Below are 16,530 nucleotides of genomic sequence, written 5' to 3'. Positions count from 1 at the left end.
AAATTTACCATCAAGTTTACTATAAATAAAAGCCAATTCTGCAGGAATTTCTAGATGATTGACACCAGCAACAGCTCGTGAAGTTCTTTCCTGTTCTTCTCTTTGCTGCTTAGCTTTAGCTCTTTCTCTACTGGCTCTTTCAATCTCAGCTCTTTTAGCCATCTCTTCTTTGAGTTCTTTAAAGTTCTCTCTTTGCTTTTTACCACGATACAATTTCTGCGCCATTATTACACCTTTTTTCAAAGCATGGAATTTTTTCCTCTCTCGATATCCTCGATAAACTGCTTGCAGAAGAACAGTAGCTCGAGAAATATTTAAAAACCTCCTTCTTGTAAGAAAACCTCTCGTATACCTAAAATGAAAAGATTATAGTCATAAAATATTGTGAAAATGATGCAAAAATTTTATAATATTGTAAGAAAGATATTTTTATATTTTTTCATCTGAAGTTTTACTCTAGTAAGATGAATTATTGGTATCAAGTCTTATTATCTTTTTAAATCTTTTATTTCCAAGATAAATAATATAATTTTATTTTAAAAACAATTAAAATGATTCGTCAATATTCAGTTTCCTGACTAAAAACTTTATGTATCCTTTTCTCTTAGTTTCATTTCTCATTTTATTATCTGGGTTTTTGTATCTAGTTTTTTCTAGGTAATAACTATAATAAAATTAACATACCGTTGCACAGTAATTGCTGCTCGTTCAAGAATCAACGCCCTGTTGTATTCTAGGTTTCGTTCCAGGGATTCTCTCAAGAAAACTCTCGTCAAACCTAATTGATATTGATCATGAGCATCGGCAGGGGCAGCTTTGTCTAAGATTATGCGACAGAGTTCCTTATTCGGTGCACCGCGAGGTAAACGTGTAGGTATCAAGTATCGATACCGATCTACAAAGTGACTGAAGAGGAGTCGAACTGGATAACCAGTCTTTCTAATGCGTATGGTCTCCAGCATTCCAGTATATCGAAGTTGCTCCAAGACACAAGGCATGTCAAACTTCATTGATGATTTGTCATTATTTGGCTTAATACAACGCACAAACCAAGGATTACACTGCGACATGGATTCAAGCAATTGCTGGAGACTATCATGGAACCTTGCAGAAACAGTTGGAGTCCGCGGTTTCATTGTAACAAATCGTCCGTTGGGTTTATTCACAGTTTTGTTTGCTTCATGTGCTGATCTGACATGCTGAAACATCTTGCTGACCATTTGAATCTTGCTGCTGATAAGCAACTCAACGACATCGGGTCGTAAAGTATCTCTGTTCTTGTCTAGAAAGCCTTCGACATTATACCACACTTGTCCTGCGTAATGTTTGATTGCGAACTCTGCGGAATTCATTCGCGGTCGAGAGTAAAGTTCACTCAACGCATGGTTGTAATGGCATTTTTCGAGGAATGAAAGATCAGTCGCTTTTGGAAAATTACTTTCATCATCTAATAGATGAAGAATTCCCACTGGCTTCTTTGCAATTAAATGGATTACTGGCAAATTATCCTGTCATAATGATCAATCATTCGATTAAAATTTTATAAAATTATGTGTAAATTATATTCTTGATGACAATAGTTAATTTTATATTTTTTATTAATAAATCTATGTGGCAAATAAAAATAAATATAACTTACAGTATAATTGATCGTAGTCCAATCGATTTTTTCTTTAGCGTATTCTTGTTGCTCCAACTTAAAAATATGCTTATTGAAATAAAAATGAAGGTTCTCATTAGCATAATTAATGCACAGCTGTTCAAAGCTATTTTCAGTAAAATTCTCAAAGCCAAATATATCAAGTATTGATATCGCAGATGTTTGTTTGGTTCCTTTATAGACGATATGATTCACTCGTGCTACCAACCAAGAAAAGAGGGAACTATAAAGTGCCTTAGCAAATGCATCTCTAGCATCTAATGCTTGATCGATATTTAAAGCTGTAAAAACTCTTTCATTTCTTGCTTCCTAAATAAAAAAAAACAACAAATTAATTAATCTATGAAATTATTTCTAGCTTTTAATATTTAAAGTAAGATTAACCATACTGTAGTTTTTGTGGTGAGTGCACGAATAATTCCATCAGCATTTATTTGGAGAAGATGCGCAGCCCAACGTATCTCAGCATCTGAACCAACTTCAACCCCTTCCTGACCATGTCTCATTGGTTTTCTATGAAAGTATACATTACCGAGGTGTAAAACACTCGCTAAAATCCTAAAAATAGTGTCCTGTTCTTCAGATGTAAATCCAAGAACTTGCATTGCCGATAAAAGAGCTTTAAATCCTTGAGTATCATTTCTACCATCAATTTCACAGCTTCCACCTTGATTGAGATAAAAATATTTATCCGGAGTTAAAAGCCCATATTTATCTCTTAACTGTTGATCTAGGCCTGCTAGAAGTTCATAAAAGACGTGGTAATTTCTTTCATCCTGTGCTTGAGTCACTATTCTGCTTTTTTCCAGCAAATATTGCGTTACTCGGCCACCAACAATTACTCCACTGTGAAAAAATTTTTTGCAATTAAAGAAACAAGAATTTAAGTAAACATAAAATACAAACTAAATGTTAAAATTTAAATCCAAGTTCTTAAACGAAAAACATAAGAAAATTGTTTTGAAATAGTTCAATATCCTTTACAAAATGTACTTATTTCAACCTTTTTATTGTTGGCCCCTATCGTTCATCTACCTGGCCGCTTGATCCTTTTTCGAAATTCGCTGAACGTGACGATTTGTTTTATTGCATGTCACAATTTCGTAGGGATGTTTTATTGCTCCGTATTGTTTATATGTTTTTAAACTTTTAGTTTTTCTAAAGTAAAATTAGGCTCTAGAAATTTTCCCAGTTGTGGGAATTTCCCAGTTTTAGTCTATTCGTGACAGGTAGACAAATTTTTGACCAAGTGCAAAAATTTTTGGGGGTGGATGATAACCAATAAGATCAAACAGAATAAAGGTTGAGAAGGGATGAAGGAGGTCCTTAATGGAATAACTAAGCGCTAAGACCTCGAAATTACTGTATATCCTCGTGATACTTCAACTTGTTCACATCGTGAATATTTTGTGCTAATTTGGTGAAGGCGGCCAACGAACTTCGAAGGAGAATCCTGAGACAACGACGCAGGGCAGCTCGCCGACAACTTAGGATGGCCCGCCAACTCCGCCGGGAGCTGAACTGGATCAACGGCATGTAGAGGCTTCGTCCGAAGCCTCTACATGAACCCAGGTAAGTATAATCCATCTAACCCTTCCCAATCCTATCCTTATCTTCCTTCCCCATTCCCCTCCCGACGGAGGACGCCTACCACCTTCTCGTGGTCTCCGTTGAGCAATGCGAGCAATCACTCGCATTGGCCAAGAGTAGGCATCAACTTTTTTCAAATTATCAAAACATAATGATGACATTTAATGTTATTGTTGTGTTTTAATAATAAATTTATAATGAAGATTAACTCACTCTCGGAAATGTACTTCCAAATATTTTCCAAATCGACTACTGTTGTCATTCCGTGGAGTTTTGGCATTTCCAAAGCTTTCTAGAAGTGGAGCAGCTTCCAAAATTTGTTCAGTAACAAGATTACTGGGAGCACGGTTTACTGCAGCTAAATATTGCATCACTAGCTTCGTTGATTCCGTCTTTCCTGATCCAGATTCGCCGGAAATCACAACGACTTGATTGGCGCTAGAATTATTGGCTGCAGAAACTTGGCTGTAAGCTGATGAACCCACAGCGAACAAGTGTCTATCAGAAGGAATGATAGAATTTGATTATTATTATCATTCTCAAGTTATCACAAGTAAGTATAATAGCAGAGATTGTTGTAAACTTTAAATAGTTATGAAAAGTCTAATGTTTGTTTTATTGAAACTCACGGTGGTAATGTTCCAAGAATTCTTCCCTCATATAATTTAACTTGGTCTAAACCATAAATGTCAAACATTTTATAGGGATTCACTGCAACCAGGATGCTACCCGTGTAGGTCTGCAATTTAAATAATCAAAACCGGTTGACGAATAAAAAAATTATTTCCATATCAAGAAGTCAATTCAATAACTTACGTAGATAAGTTCTTTGTCATAGCGTATCTTTAGATTCCAAAGTAAGGACGCCTCATTTAAATCACTGAAATGATATATATTTTACATTTAATATTTATCTTTTATTTTGATCATTAAGTGTAAATATTATTGGCAACAATCTAAATAATTACTTTAATTGAATCATGTCTTCCACTCCATTTTGTCCAAGATCCTGTCTGGGACGAACTCCACTTAGGTTTGTGAGTGTGAACGTTTGTGGCTGGAATAAAAAAAAAAAACTTGGAATCATGGGAAAAATTAAAAGAGTTTTAAAGAGAGCTTTGTTGTATTCATTAGATTTTTCTTTGGAAAAAATTCTTTGGGCTAAAATCCAATGTTTCAGATATTTTGTTTGGCTAATTTAAATATTTGTAATGAAGGTAAACATATAAATAGACTTTATCAACGTGTTTTGCCTTCTAAAATAAATCTTGAATCACTTTACAAGTTTTAAGGTTTCAGATTCTACATACTAATTATATTAGATACTTGTAAAGGTCAAGAACAAGGATAAAAAGTCAGCAGAAAATAATTCTTGATTAATTTGATGATGTAATAATTTTTATTTATGATATTAATCATCATAATAAATGTTTAATAAAATTTAACGATCTTATATTGATCATGGAGGATTAGTAAAAGTTCATAACAGTGCAAAAAAAAAAAGTGTAAAGGATGACATGTACTTTTATATTGCGTGATTTAAAGTGTAATCAATCTCAATCATGCACCGGCTGTCATATTTTCTTTCTTATATTACAATAATTATTCTTCATGAAAGTATTTATTTTTTTTCCTGAGAATACTCGAATGTACAATACTGTCCCTGGATATATATGTACCCATGATATGAACTTGATATAAAAAATATAAAAAAAAATTAACGGTGCTTGTAAATTCACAAGTGAACAGAATTACTTGAGAGTCGCTCTCGTGAAACCTAACCGGATGCACCATACCAGCCTACCTGACTTTGCAATGATGGACACATAGGCGTAGTTACTGACGTGTAGAACTTTTTTTCTTGCCATTATTTCACCACGATATTTTTTTTTATCTTTATCTTTTACACATAAATGACAGCAATAATAATAAAACATTTAGCTAAAAAATTTTCCAATATATTCTTGGATATAACAATAAAGAATCAATGTAAATTAATACTTTGTATTTTATGTTCAGTATCCAATTATGCAATAGAAAAATTATTTTTATCTATGACATATTTGTTATATTATTTCACGCCGATGTGCATTGTCATTTATAGAGAATCATCATCCAAACGCCAACTCTCTTCCTCCTTGAGAAAAATATTATTGTAATTTTTAATTATGAATATAATGTAATAAATTTACAATTTTATTTTTTTCATATAACTATTCATTTAATATACAATTAAATAAAGAATTTTATTCCTTATCGTCAATTAATTATTACATTAATTATAAAATTATTTATGCTTATAGTAAAGCACAAGTAGGTTAAAGAATTCAGATTAATTTTTAAGAGCAACTAAGTCAGATAAAATTATTAACTTATCTATCAATCATTGCAGCATATTCAAAATAGAAAGTATTAATATTGTAGATTGTATTAATTATATTACAAGAAAAGAACAATTAAAAAGTTGCTTTTTCTTTGTTCTTAATGAAAAAATAACTGATTATTATTACTGTTTATTGTCAATTATAAAATTAACTACGTAACTCCATTTAACTAGTCCAAGAAATTCACTTTTTTTGTTCAATTTTCATCATCAAAGTGTACAATAGAAATCAATAAAAGTGAATTAATTATTTTTAATCTGTATATCAGACTGTAATTAAAATTAAAAATGGAAAGTACTACAGAGCCTTTTGCTTCGTCATTTATAATAAGAGATCACCTAATTATCATACTGGCTTTCTTTCTCCTTGAAAACTCTATTCATTATTGGCGTTATTAGAGATATGGTTAACTCATTGTTTGAGATTATAATTTAGTTCACTTTTTATTGGCATAATGTTCTGGTGACTAAAACAATAGAATCAATAAAAATGAATTATTACTCTTCAATCACTACTCTGTAATTAAAGTGCAAAACCATTAACTGTATATTGTATCCCTCATTCATAATAGGCAATGAGTTAATTATTGACTATCTTTCGTCTTGCGAAGATTTATTATAAGCTACAAAGAGTTTAGTATTCTTCAGATAATGTATTTTTATAATATTCTTTACGATCATTCATTATAGCATAATTATGTTGGCAAAAAATTTGTTTTATTACCAAGACTAATAATAGTTGGACTCGATTACAAATGAGCTTTAAATACAAATTAATAAATAATTATATTAATGAAAGTAATTAATTTTTTATTCTATTGACCTATTTGTTCATTGGTTGATATAAAAATTCCCTCAAGATAATTATAATTTATTAAATGAATATTTTATGAATATACTTGGCAAATGATAGCAGTGGAACAGAGTTTTCATCATGATGAAATATAGGAAAAGAAAAATATTGAATTATTAATGAACAGCCTTCCGACAGTTGGAACAACAGAAATCGAATGAATAAATCAGTCTTTCAATCAATTGATTATAATTAAAGTACAAAATACTGAGCACTTTCGCGGAAGTGTCGAGGCATATAATGAGGCATTTGAAGTATTTCAATAATCTAGAATTGAATTAGACTTTCTACAACTCTGTTCTAACTACTTATACTGTTTAGTTTTCCGTTATAGTTTCATACAAATCTGGATCTCGTTTCTCTTTTCCTTTTTTAAGTGAATTGGAATGTCTTAGTAGACAACTAAAACTATGTCTACTGACAACACGTGATTTTCGACAAGATGAATAGATAAATAAATGCATTTAAAATGCATTTTATATTAACATAAGTATATGAGTATCAATCATCTCTTAATTCTTTTATTTACCAGCCGAATCATTTTTAAATGGCTCTACAAAAAGCGACTGGTGGGAAAGATTGACTGATTGTTATGGGACGTGGCCACGGGAAACTTTAAACTCGTTGGTTTCATTTCTATTCAAGGTCGGCTATGTTGTTCATATATCAAAGATAGGTTCAGGAATGTACCAAGAATTTTCGAAGAAAAAATCTGTCTTAAATAACGAAATTTTTGGAGGTTGAAATCATTCCATAGAACATAAATAAATGTACACTAGGAATTGTTTTGAATGTATTCCTTTCTTTTACCTTGCCAGCGATAACAGCTTGGACCGAAAGAACGTTGGCTGCTCGATGGTATTCCAATACTTCTCCTGGTAGCACATGGCCGACTCCCGGGTCGAACCACACCAGTTCTCCCTAAAACAATTACGTTGATTAGTTACTCTGTTTCTTGTTTACAAACAAATTACTCAGTGAAGAAAGTTATATGTTTTGTAATCAATTACTATCACTAAACGTGTTATTTTATCATTTATATAAATTATTATCACTTATTATTTCTTACATTAATAATGAAAATACTCATTAAAATGAGTTATGGATTCATAAGTCAACTAAAGTATTTGAAAGAATGAACAAAATTATTTTTAAATAAATACTTTTAAAACTAGACAGGAATTTAATAGAATAACCTTTTGTTGACTTTTAAAATACTAATATTTTCATGTTAGAAATTTTTTAAATGTAAATGAACGTGCTGTAAAGAATTACGCGGAGAAGAGTAAATAGTTATTTTTCGCACTTTTTTAAGCTGAATATCTCCTGTAGGTGTTGAGATAATATTTTTCTCAGACAAATTATCAACTTTAGCATCACTAGTTTGTTTTTTTGGAGCACTAGGAACTTTTCTTCTTCCTGTACAGAATCCAAAAATTGATGATGAAGGTGCTGGAGATAACGATTTAGTCCGATTAATATCACAAAGTGATTTTGAATGAACATTAATAGTTTTCACTGTGTTTGTTTTGTCTTTTAAAAATTTCGATGATAATTTGGAGACTCTTGTTTCACTTTGACGATTTTCTAAAGTTTTTGTTGCAATTTTAAGTGGAATACTTGAATTTGTAAAGCTTGATATTTTCTTAGCACTTTTTGTGTAAAGTGGCAGAGTTGTAGATTCATGAGTCTTTCTTAAAGGTATCAAACTTTGGCCTGGTTTATTTTTTCGTTCTATAGTATTTTTAGAATCACTACCAGATTTAACATTATGCCATGTTGATGTACTGAAGTGTGAATTTTTTGGTTTTACTCCACAATTTACTCGATTCTCACTTTCATTAGCACTTCGTCTAGGAAGTGATGATTTTTTTTCATCTCCTTGACTAAGTTGCTGAGTATTCGAAGCTAGGTTGGTTCCATAATTAGCATCTTGCCCCTTTTGACTTCTGAATTTATCCTGGATTGAAGATTTAACCTTAAGTTTATTCTCGAAATCTTTTTCTTCAGCATTATTAATAATCCTTCTCCTTGAAACAGCCTTCAACTCTTGCATTTGATTTTTTTTATCTCCACCGGCCACATTTTTATTCTTGTCAGCACTCTCTTGAGTTAAAGAACATGATTTCGATGACGACGACTTTCTTAAAATTTTTCCAGATATTTTTTTACAGTCTAATCTCATATCGATCTGATTAGTTTCGTTAGGAGACGAGTTATAAGTAAAATTCTTTAAACTTTTAACATCTAGTTTTTCTTCCAAGAAATCCTCACGTTCTCTAAAATGCTGTAGACTGGTCGAAGATTTTCTCAAAATGGATTCACGTGAGACAACAGGTAAAGAATATTTTCTCCTTCGAATTCTCCCATAGATAGGTGCTTCTCTGCTAGCAGACTCTCTTGACTTATGTCCACTCCAATCGGCTTCACCAACGTTATGATTAATATTTTTACTAGTGTGCACAATTTTTGGTAATGTCGAGGGTCGAGGAACTAAACGAGTGATGTCCCGAAGTCGATTGGAAACTGTAAGAAAATCCGCGACAGACCTAGCGCCTTCTCTTCTATCAAGTGATCCCTCTCTCCTTTTTCCGGTATTGCAAGTTGCAGCATTCTTTACATATGTGAAAGATGGTCTGATGGATCCTTCCATTCGTCTAGTCTCATCCTTTCTCTCTGAATTAATTACACGTCCAGTTTCCAGTAAGCTACTGCTCTTTCTACGTAGCACGACCTGGACAGGCGTTCGAGGGGCTTCAAAGCTAGTTCTTCTATTTAGAATATCTTGTCTGGAGATCCTTCGAGTTTCAGGATACCCTGAGGAATAATTTTCCACAAAACCTTTTGACCTTCTACCAATAGATGGTAGAGTCTGAGGTCTTGAATCCAGATAATAATTACGAAATTCATTTTCTGAATGTCTCCACGGATACTGGGGGTGTTGAAGAGTTTGGGTAAAATTTCCATAACCCGAAGGGTCTCTTCTTCTTTCTAGTATCTCTCGACGAGATATCCCAACTTGTGCACTCGACCGGAACCCTTCCGGGTTGCTGTAACGCTTAACAAGCTGACGATTAGCAAACTCCTCTTGTCTCCTCGAGGTACCTAGTGTCACTCTCAGTCTCTGTGGCGTTAAATTTGTAGGATCTAGGTCTGGGTTAGTATGCAAGTTACGTTCATAAAACAACTGCTCGTTATGTGAATAAACTTCCGCTCTCGTGGGCTTATTATTGAGTTTTGGATAACTCTTGGATACTCTAGTGGATGCACGATCATTTTGGGCTGCTCTGAAAGAATGATCCATGCTGAATGTTGATCTGATGTGGGGATCATCGTCTGTTTCATCAGAAGCTGCCTTAAGAGTCCAGCGCGATCTTTTGGCTGTACATTAGCTAGCTGTTTTAGGATAAACTCTTGACTCTATGTGTGCATTCCAACTCTAGGCGCAGCCGAGATGTTTTCTTAATCGAAACGAGCTACGACTCTCAAGAGCCAACTCACTTCCGCTCACTCCGAGGTCATTGCACGAGCGAGTACCGGGATTGCCGTACCAGTGGCCTCTTTGTAGTAGAATTCTCTTTCGCGTTTTCCACGCGCGAGTGCGACGACTCTCCACTGTGTTGCTTTTTTTCTAGAATCATCATCTTTTATTCGCCACACAAAATTTCACTGCGTTTGCTCAATCTAGAGTAGAACAAGTGATATTTTTCCCAATGAGGTCACTGTCATGAATAATTGGTGTCATAAATTTATTTCACTTTGCAACATTTGATGACACTTCTTCAGGGTCATCGCACCCCGGAACCGCCAATGTCTCGGCTAACTTGACTTCTAACTAGATCCACTTAATAAACGACACACGAACAGTCCCATTCGGGCCATGCTTTAACTTCTACGTCGTGCATTTTAACATTTTGTGTTTTAAATTTACAACGAGAGTGTAGAGACCATGAACTACTGTAAGATTATCGGGTTCAATGGGTCACTGGCTCAAAAAATTCACGGTCTTAGCACCGATCACGTACAAATCGGTAACGGTAATCAATCCTTACAAACTTGAGATCCAAATATTTGAGTCACATAGGCAAATAAATTCCGCCAGTATTGTTTGATGACAGAAAAAATCTTGAAAGTAATTCACGAAATTTTAAAAATAATTTTTAATCCGATCTTCAGGATGTTCGATGCGCAACTGAAGTCTAGAAGTCTTTCTTGCAACGATTGCTCCTGTTGCACAGTGGCGTAGATGTTTTTAATTAATTCTTCAACTTAATTGGACGTTCATCGAGGCGTTGGATCTTGACTGGAGTCCACCCACGAGCTTTCATCATTTAAATAAATGAAGGTCCGTCCTTATTCTTCTTTCTTGAGCAAACACTCATTAAAAGCAATAGACGTCAATGCTTATGCCATTAGTTACTCTTCTACTTCCTGTTGTAAAATTTATTTTATTATAAACAATAAAAAAATTAGCTGGCGCCATTGGATCGAAGTGCTTTGGGGTGGAACCAAGCGTACTTCTTCTCTTATATAAATTACGCACTAAATAACCACGCATATGTGCAGTAAGTGCATTAGAACGGGAAATATAATGCAAGCTTGATAGCGAGTGAACTGAAGACATAAAGAATTTTCTAAATGCAAAGCATAAACATCAGCATGTGTAATAAATTTCTTTTTTTTTTTTTTGCTTCTTATTTTTTTTAATGAAGAAAAATGACTTTCAATACAAGAAATAATAGTTTAATGCTACTGGAAAGTTGTGGACACGTGCACACTTTTTTCAACAGATCATTGACTTCTATCTTGATTCTCGATGCAGCCTTTGTATGTCCATCGACTGTTTATCTGTGTGAATGTCATAAGAGTGTATACAGCTGTGAATCACAAACCGGAAACACTTCTATTGCAGAATGCACGTAGAGTTTGTAATAATAATGATAATATTAATAAAAGCAAAAATTATTATTTTATTAGTAACATGATAATAATCAGTATGTATTGCATGTCTTACCACTTGCCAATCGGTGTGCATTTTTGGATAGTATTTAAAGATGCATAAAAATCATCATCATTTTATTGAAACTACTTCTTCCTGGACTCCTGTAACCTGGAACAAATTGCTAATCAATTATTTATGTCTCATTTTTTATTGAAGTACAAAATTGATTACAGAAAAAGCTAGAAGATAAATGTGAACAACAATTGGTCATTTAATAAATGAAAGTTTTTTCAAAGTGTAACAGACAATATTACAAGTTATAAACGATTCGGAGCAAGTTAACACCCATCAGGAAGTAATTTTGACTTTAATGATTACAACTGGATTTAAATTCTTCTTGGAAGACAAGACTTGTGTCGAAGATAAAAACGAAGTTAAAATTCTTGTAAGCAATTTCAATTGCTTGAAGACTTATATACATTGAAGATAAAACTGAAGTGCATTTTTAATCTTAAATTACAGTGGAAGTGGATTTATTGTACATCTACATTAAAGGTGAAGTTGAAGTTAAGCCAGTTGTTCTGCCAGTTTATCATCCCTCATTATAATGAACGAACAAGATGCAAGTAAAAGTACAAAATAAATTAGTTTCTTCCTTTGATGTTGACACAGCCAAGGCGAAGAATGCATTTCGCAATTTTATGGTCATTTGGGTTGGTCACACTCGATCGAAGCGTAGGTGCAACCAGTTAACAAGAAGAAATTAAAAAATCATTGCTGAGAGAACAATAGTCTTTCAAGTGGGTTTAAGATAGGCTTTGCAACATACACGTAGACTGTAAAATACCTAAGCACGTACTTATACACTTAAATAAATAAATAAACGTATATACAAATAGGGAAAAAAGAGAATAAAAATAAAATGCTCCAAAGAATGGCGATTTGCTGGACATTTCGACATGAACGATTGTGCATTGTACCTTCGAAAGTGAAGAACTTTTAGTGGTTTAAATGGAGGAAGCTGTTGTTTCTCCAGCACTTTCGAAATAAAAAATGAGGAAAAAAATATTGAGAAAGAAAGGCCCTACAGATTCAATTCTTTCATTTTTCACTCTTTAACTCTTTTCTCGTGTCATTCATTTTTTTGATCCTTTTTTGTTAGGGGAAAGTTGTTGTCAACCAATGAGAGTATCTAATTCAGAAAAGCCACCAAGTCATCATTTACAGTCTATTAGCAGCTAAAGAGGAAAGAAAGAAGGCGTAAATAATAAATTTATTAATTCTGTGACAAATTGAGCAATAGGTGATTGTTTTTCATTGTATTTTTATCCATAAATAAATAGCATCAGGAATTAATTTTATGGTATTCAAATGACCTGAATTCTATTATTTAGCATAAAATAACAATAAGCTGAATGATGAATAAAAAATATTATTTTATATAAATGTTTAATATTTAAAATAAAATTGAAAATAATTAATTCATAGTTTTATAATTTGAAATCAGCTTGAGTGCTTTTATGTAACATACATATAAAAACAAAAAAAAAAGTGAAAAACAAATAGATAAATTATAGTGATTATATAAAGAACAACTATTAAATAATTCAGAGCAGTTTCTTTTAAAAAAATAAAAGAAAGTCATTTTGTCAAAAGATTGTATCAATTTTTTTTTCCATACGTGCAAATGAACGGTTTAATAAATCGATTTCTTTCTTATGAATAGAATCATTAACTCAATACATGGGAATATATTATGAGGAAAGATATGGATTGAAATATTATTTCTTGTGATTCATAAGAGTTACTAGAGCTTTACGATCATTACTACAGAAGAGTGGCCTTGTATAAACGCCATTCTCACGTGAGAATTTATGTTAGTGAATGGCAGGACTATGACAGAACACGCCTCAAGGTATCCTGATGTATCTAGACAGTTTGTGGTTGCAGGAGCTGCTGTGGAAGTCCAGAGAATCAGGGTTTCCTCGAGAAAATATTGAGGTCAGACAGAGAAAGCAGCTACTCAGATACCCTAGTGGTGATACAAGACTCTTCTTACGTAATTCATAATTGCCTGCTACGCTCGCATATCAAAATTAAAGAATCACGAGCTGCAAATACCGGAAAACTAATGAACTGCACGGTCATTGCATTTCCGTAGAAGTACAGTGATCTTTTTATTTGAATATTCAATGAGAAGAATAAACTAAGCACTATCCAAATATGTATCTTTTCATTTTCTATTTTGTTTTACTTTTACTTCAAGTTGAGTAGAATATACATTACAATGAAACCAAAATGACTACTACTGATAACCGTTAAAACCTTATCAGTTTCCCACGTTTGTTGAAACTTTCAGTCATGTTTGTTGTTTTTATATTTTTTTGCCAATAAATATTATGATATGAGCTACTATAATGAATTTTATAGTGCTCTTACAAGATAAAAAAAAAATTTAATACTCAATGAATCATGCAAAGAAGTATTTATTAATAGATACTATTTAAAGTGTAAAGTTAATCATGAAACTGGAGTAATAGAATTGCAGACAAGTTTGAAAAATCTGGACTATTTATCCTTGGAATTCTTTCAATCATGATTAATTGTTCTATTACGAGATAAAGTAGCAACTAAATGAGTAATTAATTCATTTTAAAAAATAACTTAAATGGATTCCATAAATGATTAGAAAAAAAAGGTATTTCATTAGAATAATGCAATCAGAAAGATTTTAACAATTTATGTAAATCATTCTTTTAATTTCTCCAATATAGTTAATATTCTGTGAATAAAACTATTATTTGGATAATCATTTATGTTGCTATATGACATTTAAATGCCTCAATGATTAATGTTCCAGCGGTGAAGAATTTGCAATGCAAATCAGAGATAATCGAGGATTTAAGGAAATGAAATCGAAGAAAAGTTTGTAAAAATTCATTTACATCATTCTTGAGGTTTTTTTTTTTACATCATTTTCAATCATTGATTCTGGTTTATTATACCTTTTAAAGTATGTACTGATGAGAATTGTAAATTTTACTAGCAAATTCTCCAAGGAATTTGAAGAAAATCGTTAAATTCAAACAATAAAGTTGAAAACAAGCTAGAAAAATGCGGATACTTTATGTTATGAGCTAATGTTTTATTGCACAATTCGAAAGGACTTGAAGTAATCACAACGTGACTGAAGATTCTCAAATGACGATGCTCTGAAGAGCATCTCAAGCATAGAGTCATGAGGACGACAGTCTCGGACGTTGGAGAAAGGCATTCAAGGCGATCATCTTCAAGCAACAGCTTGGCGACTTGGTATGTAATCTTTCAAGTGACGAATAAAAATCTTAAACTGCAATTACTCTAGACTTTGTAATCATAGCAGAGATAATTTGATGAAACTTAATAAATTATTTTCACAACTTTTCTTCTAGGTGACTTTTAGTGAGTCCAACTCTTCACGACTTGGAAGACCATAAAACAACTGAGTTTCGGTTGAAAAAGTGGTGTGTTGGAAATGGTCTAGACTTGCTCGCGTGTCACACGCCATCTTCCAAGCCATCTAAGTCGAAAGGAAAACCTTTTGAATTTCAAATAGACCTGGTTATAGTGATTTATGGAAGAAGAATAATCCAAAATCGAGAGTATTACTACAAGATAACTGGTAAAAGTAATTCCTTAAGAAATTCCAGTATCGTTTGGCGATGAAATCATCGAAGAATACGAGGAGTAAACCGGTATTCCCGTTGGAGCTATTTAATTTCCGTGGGACAATCTTGCTCGTGGGAGCAGTGTAGCATCGAAGTCTCCAACGTTCAGTCGTTGAGGATTTCACTCATCTTTCTAACACTCAATGAAAGAAAAACTCCATTTCAATGGTCGTAATCAATAATAGCTTTTGAAATTTCATTATAACAATTGTTGCATCAACTCCATCAACATTTACTGATTTTATATTTTTCACATCCAACCACTTATTTAAAATTATTCAAGTAATAATGAATTCGCAGTCGATTAAATTATAAAGGTTCTTGCCAATTAAACTGTTTAATAATCTTAAAAATTTCTCCAATGAAAATTCACTGTAACATTAATTTCCACATCATTACACTGATCATCATAAAGTATACGTGTTTAAGCAATTATTAAATCACTGGTTGAATTAAAAATAAGTATATAAATTCACAGAAAATATGAATTTTCCATTTATTTACCTTATTAATTTGCGAAGCACGATTGTAATTCTCCACTCCACGACTGACTAAGCAACTGAGACCGAAGAGAAAGAGAATGAGGAATGAAAAAAAGTGAAAGAAAACAGTTGAAGATCACAAGCTAACCACTTTAAAACAATAGTGAATATTTATAAAACTATTCAGTATTTATTTTCACTTAATTCATCATAAATAATGTCCATTTGATTAGAGATATTTACAAGAGTCACAACATAAAATAGATTTAAACACTACAACCACCAAATTTAATAAACGAGAGGCTGACGACGACTGTCTGCCGCTTCAACACGGATCAAACCGTGGTATGCGGTCGACCTCGCCTCCTAGTAGTTCAAAAAGCCAACGAATTGGCGCCACAGTCCACTGCAATACCGTTATGAGATCTACAGGTGGCTGGTATACCTGTTCGATGTGCAAAGTGTTTGAAAGTGCTTTTGAGAATACCCCATACCTGCACCACCACCTTTACTTAGTTTTATTTACGCCCTACCTCCAAATTTCCTGGGTCTCTACCGTCTCGACTTGTAGAGACACTTACAAGGTATAACAAATGGTGACTTGACATGCGTCGAAGGGGGTCATGTTGGTTGTGCCTAATCGTAAGGCCGTTGTCCTCATAGATTCATAGAGATAAGTTTCTAATGGACCCCTATGAATTTTTTTACCTCATTCAGATAAAATTTTAGAGACTCTTGACCTTGGCTCGAGAGCTGTTAAAAGACATGTTACTTTGCAGGATTTTCTTTGAGATTTTTCGATAAAAATATTTCAGGTAAATGCTATATTTTTTATGCAATTCAGCAAAATAAATTATTTGTAAATAAAATGGTAAGTTATTGTTTACTAAACTCTTCTTTTTTCAGTTTTCAG

General features: G+C 32.8%; 1 protein-coding gene across 1 annotated transcript in view; it reads right to left on the bottom strand.

Moving 5' to 3' along the window:
• Positions 1-15,946, bottom strand: part of Myo10A (Myosin 10A) — a 37,934-nt gene extending 21,988 nt beyond the window's left edge. Inside the window, exons 1-11 of the mRNA XM_035078608.1 lie at positions 15,640-15,946; positions 11,501-11,596; positions 7,297-7,407; positions 4,219-4,307; positions 4,067-4,130; positions 3,880-3,989; positions 3,464-3,748; positions 2,050-2,506; positions 1,640-1,969; positions 685-1,508; positions 9-352 (exon numbers count right to left, since the gene is read on the bottom strand). Coding sequence (XP_034934499.1) covers positions 9-352; positions 685-1,508; positions 1,640-1,969; positions 2,050-2,506; positions 3,464-3,748; positions 3,880-3,989; positions 4,067-4,130; positions 4,219-4,307; positions 7,297-7,407; positions 11,501-11,521 — 2,635 coding nt within the window. The 5' untranslated portion in view covers positions 11,522-11,596; positions 15,640-15,946. The remainder of the gene's footprint in view (positions 1-8; positions 353-684; positions 1,509-1,639; positions 1,970-2,049; positions 2,507-3,463; positions 3,749-3,879; positions 3,990-4,066; positions 4,131-4,218; positions 4,308-7,296; positions 7,408-11,500; positions 11,597-15,639) is intronic.
• Positions 15,947-16,530: the final 584 nt, after the last annotated feature.

This window comes from Chelonus insularis, unplaced genomic scaffold, assembly GCF_013357705.1.
Source record: "Chelonus insularis isolate UGA/USDA-ARS -01 unplaced genomic scaffold, ASM1335770v1 contig_164_pilon, whole genome shotgun sequence".
NCBI lineage: Eukaryota > Metazoa > Arthropoda > Insecta > Hymenoptera > Braconidae > Chelonus > Chelonus insularis.
The sequence above is the reverse complement of the archived record's forward strand: the minus strand, read 5'-3'. Positions and strand labels throughout refer to the sequence as shown.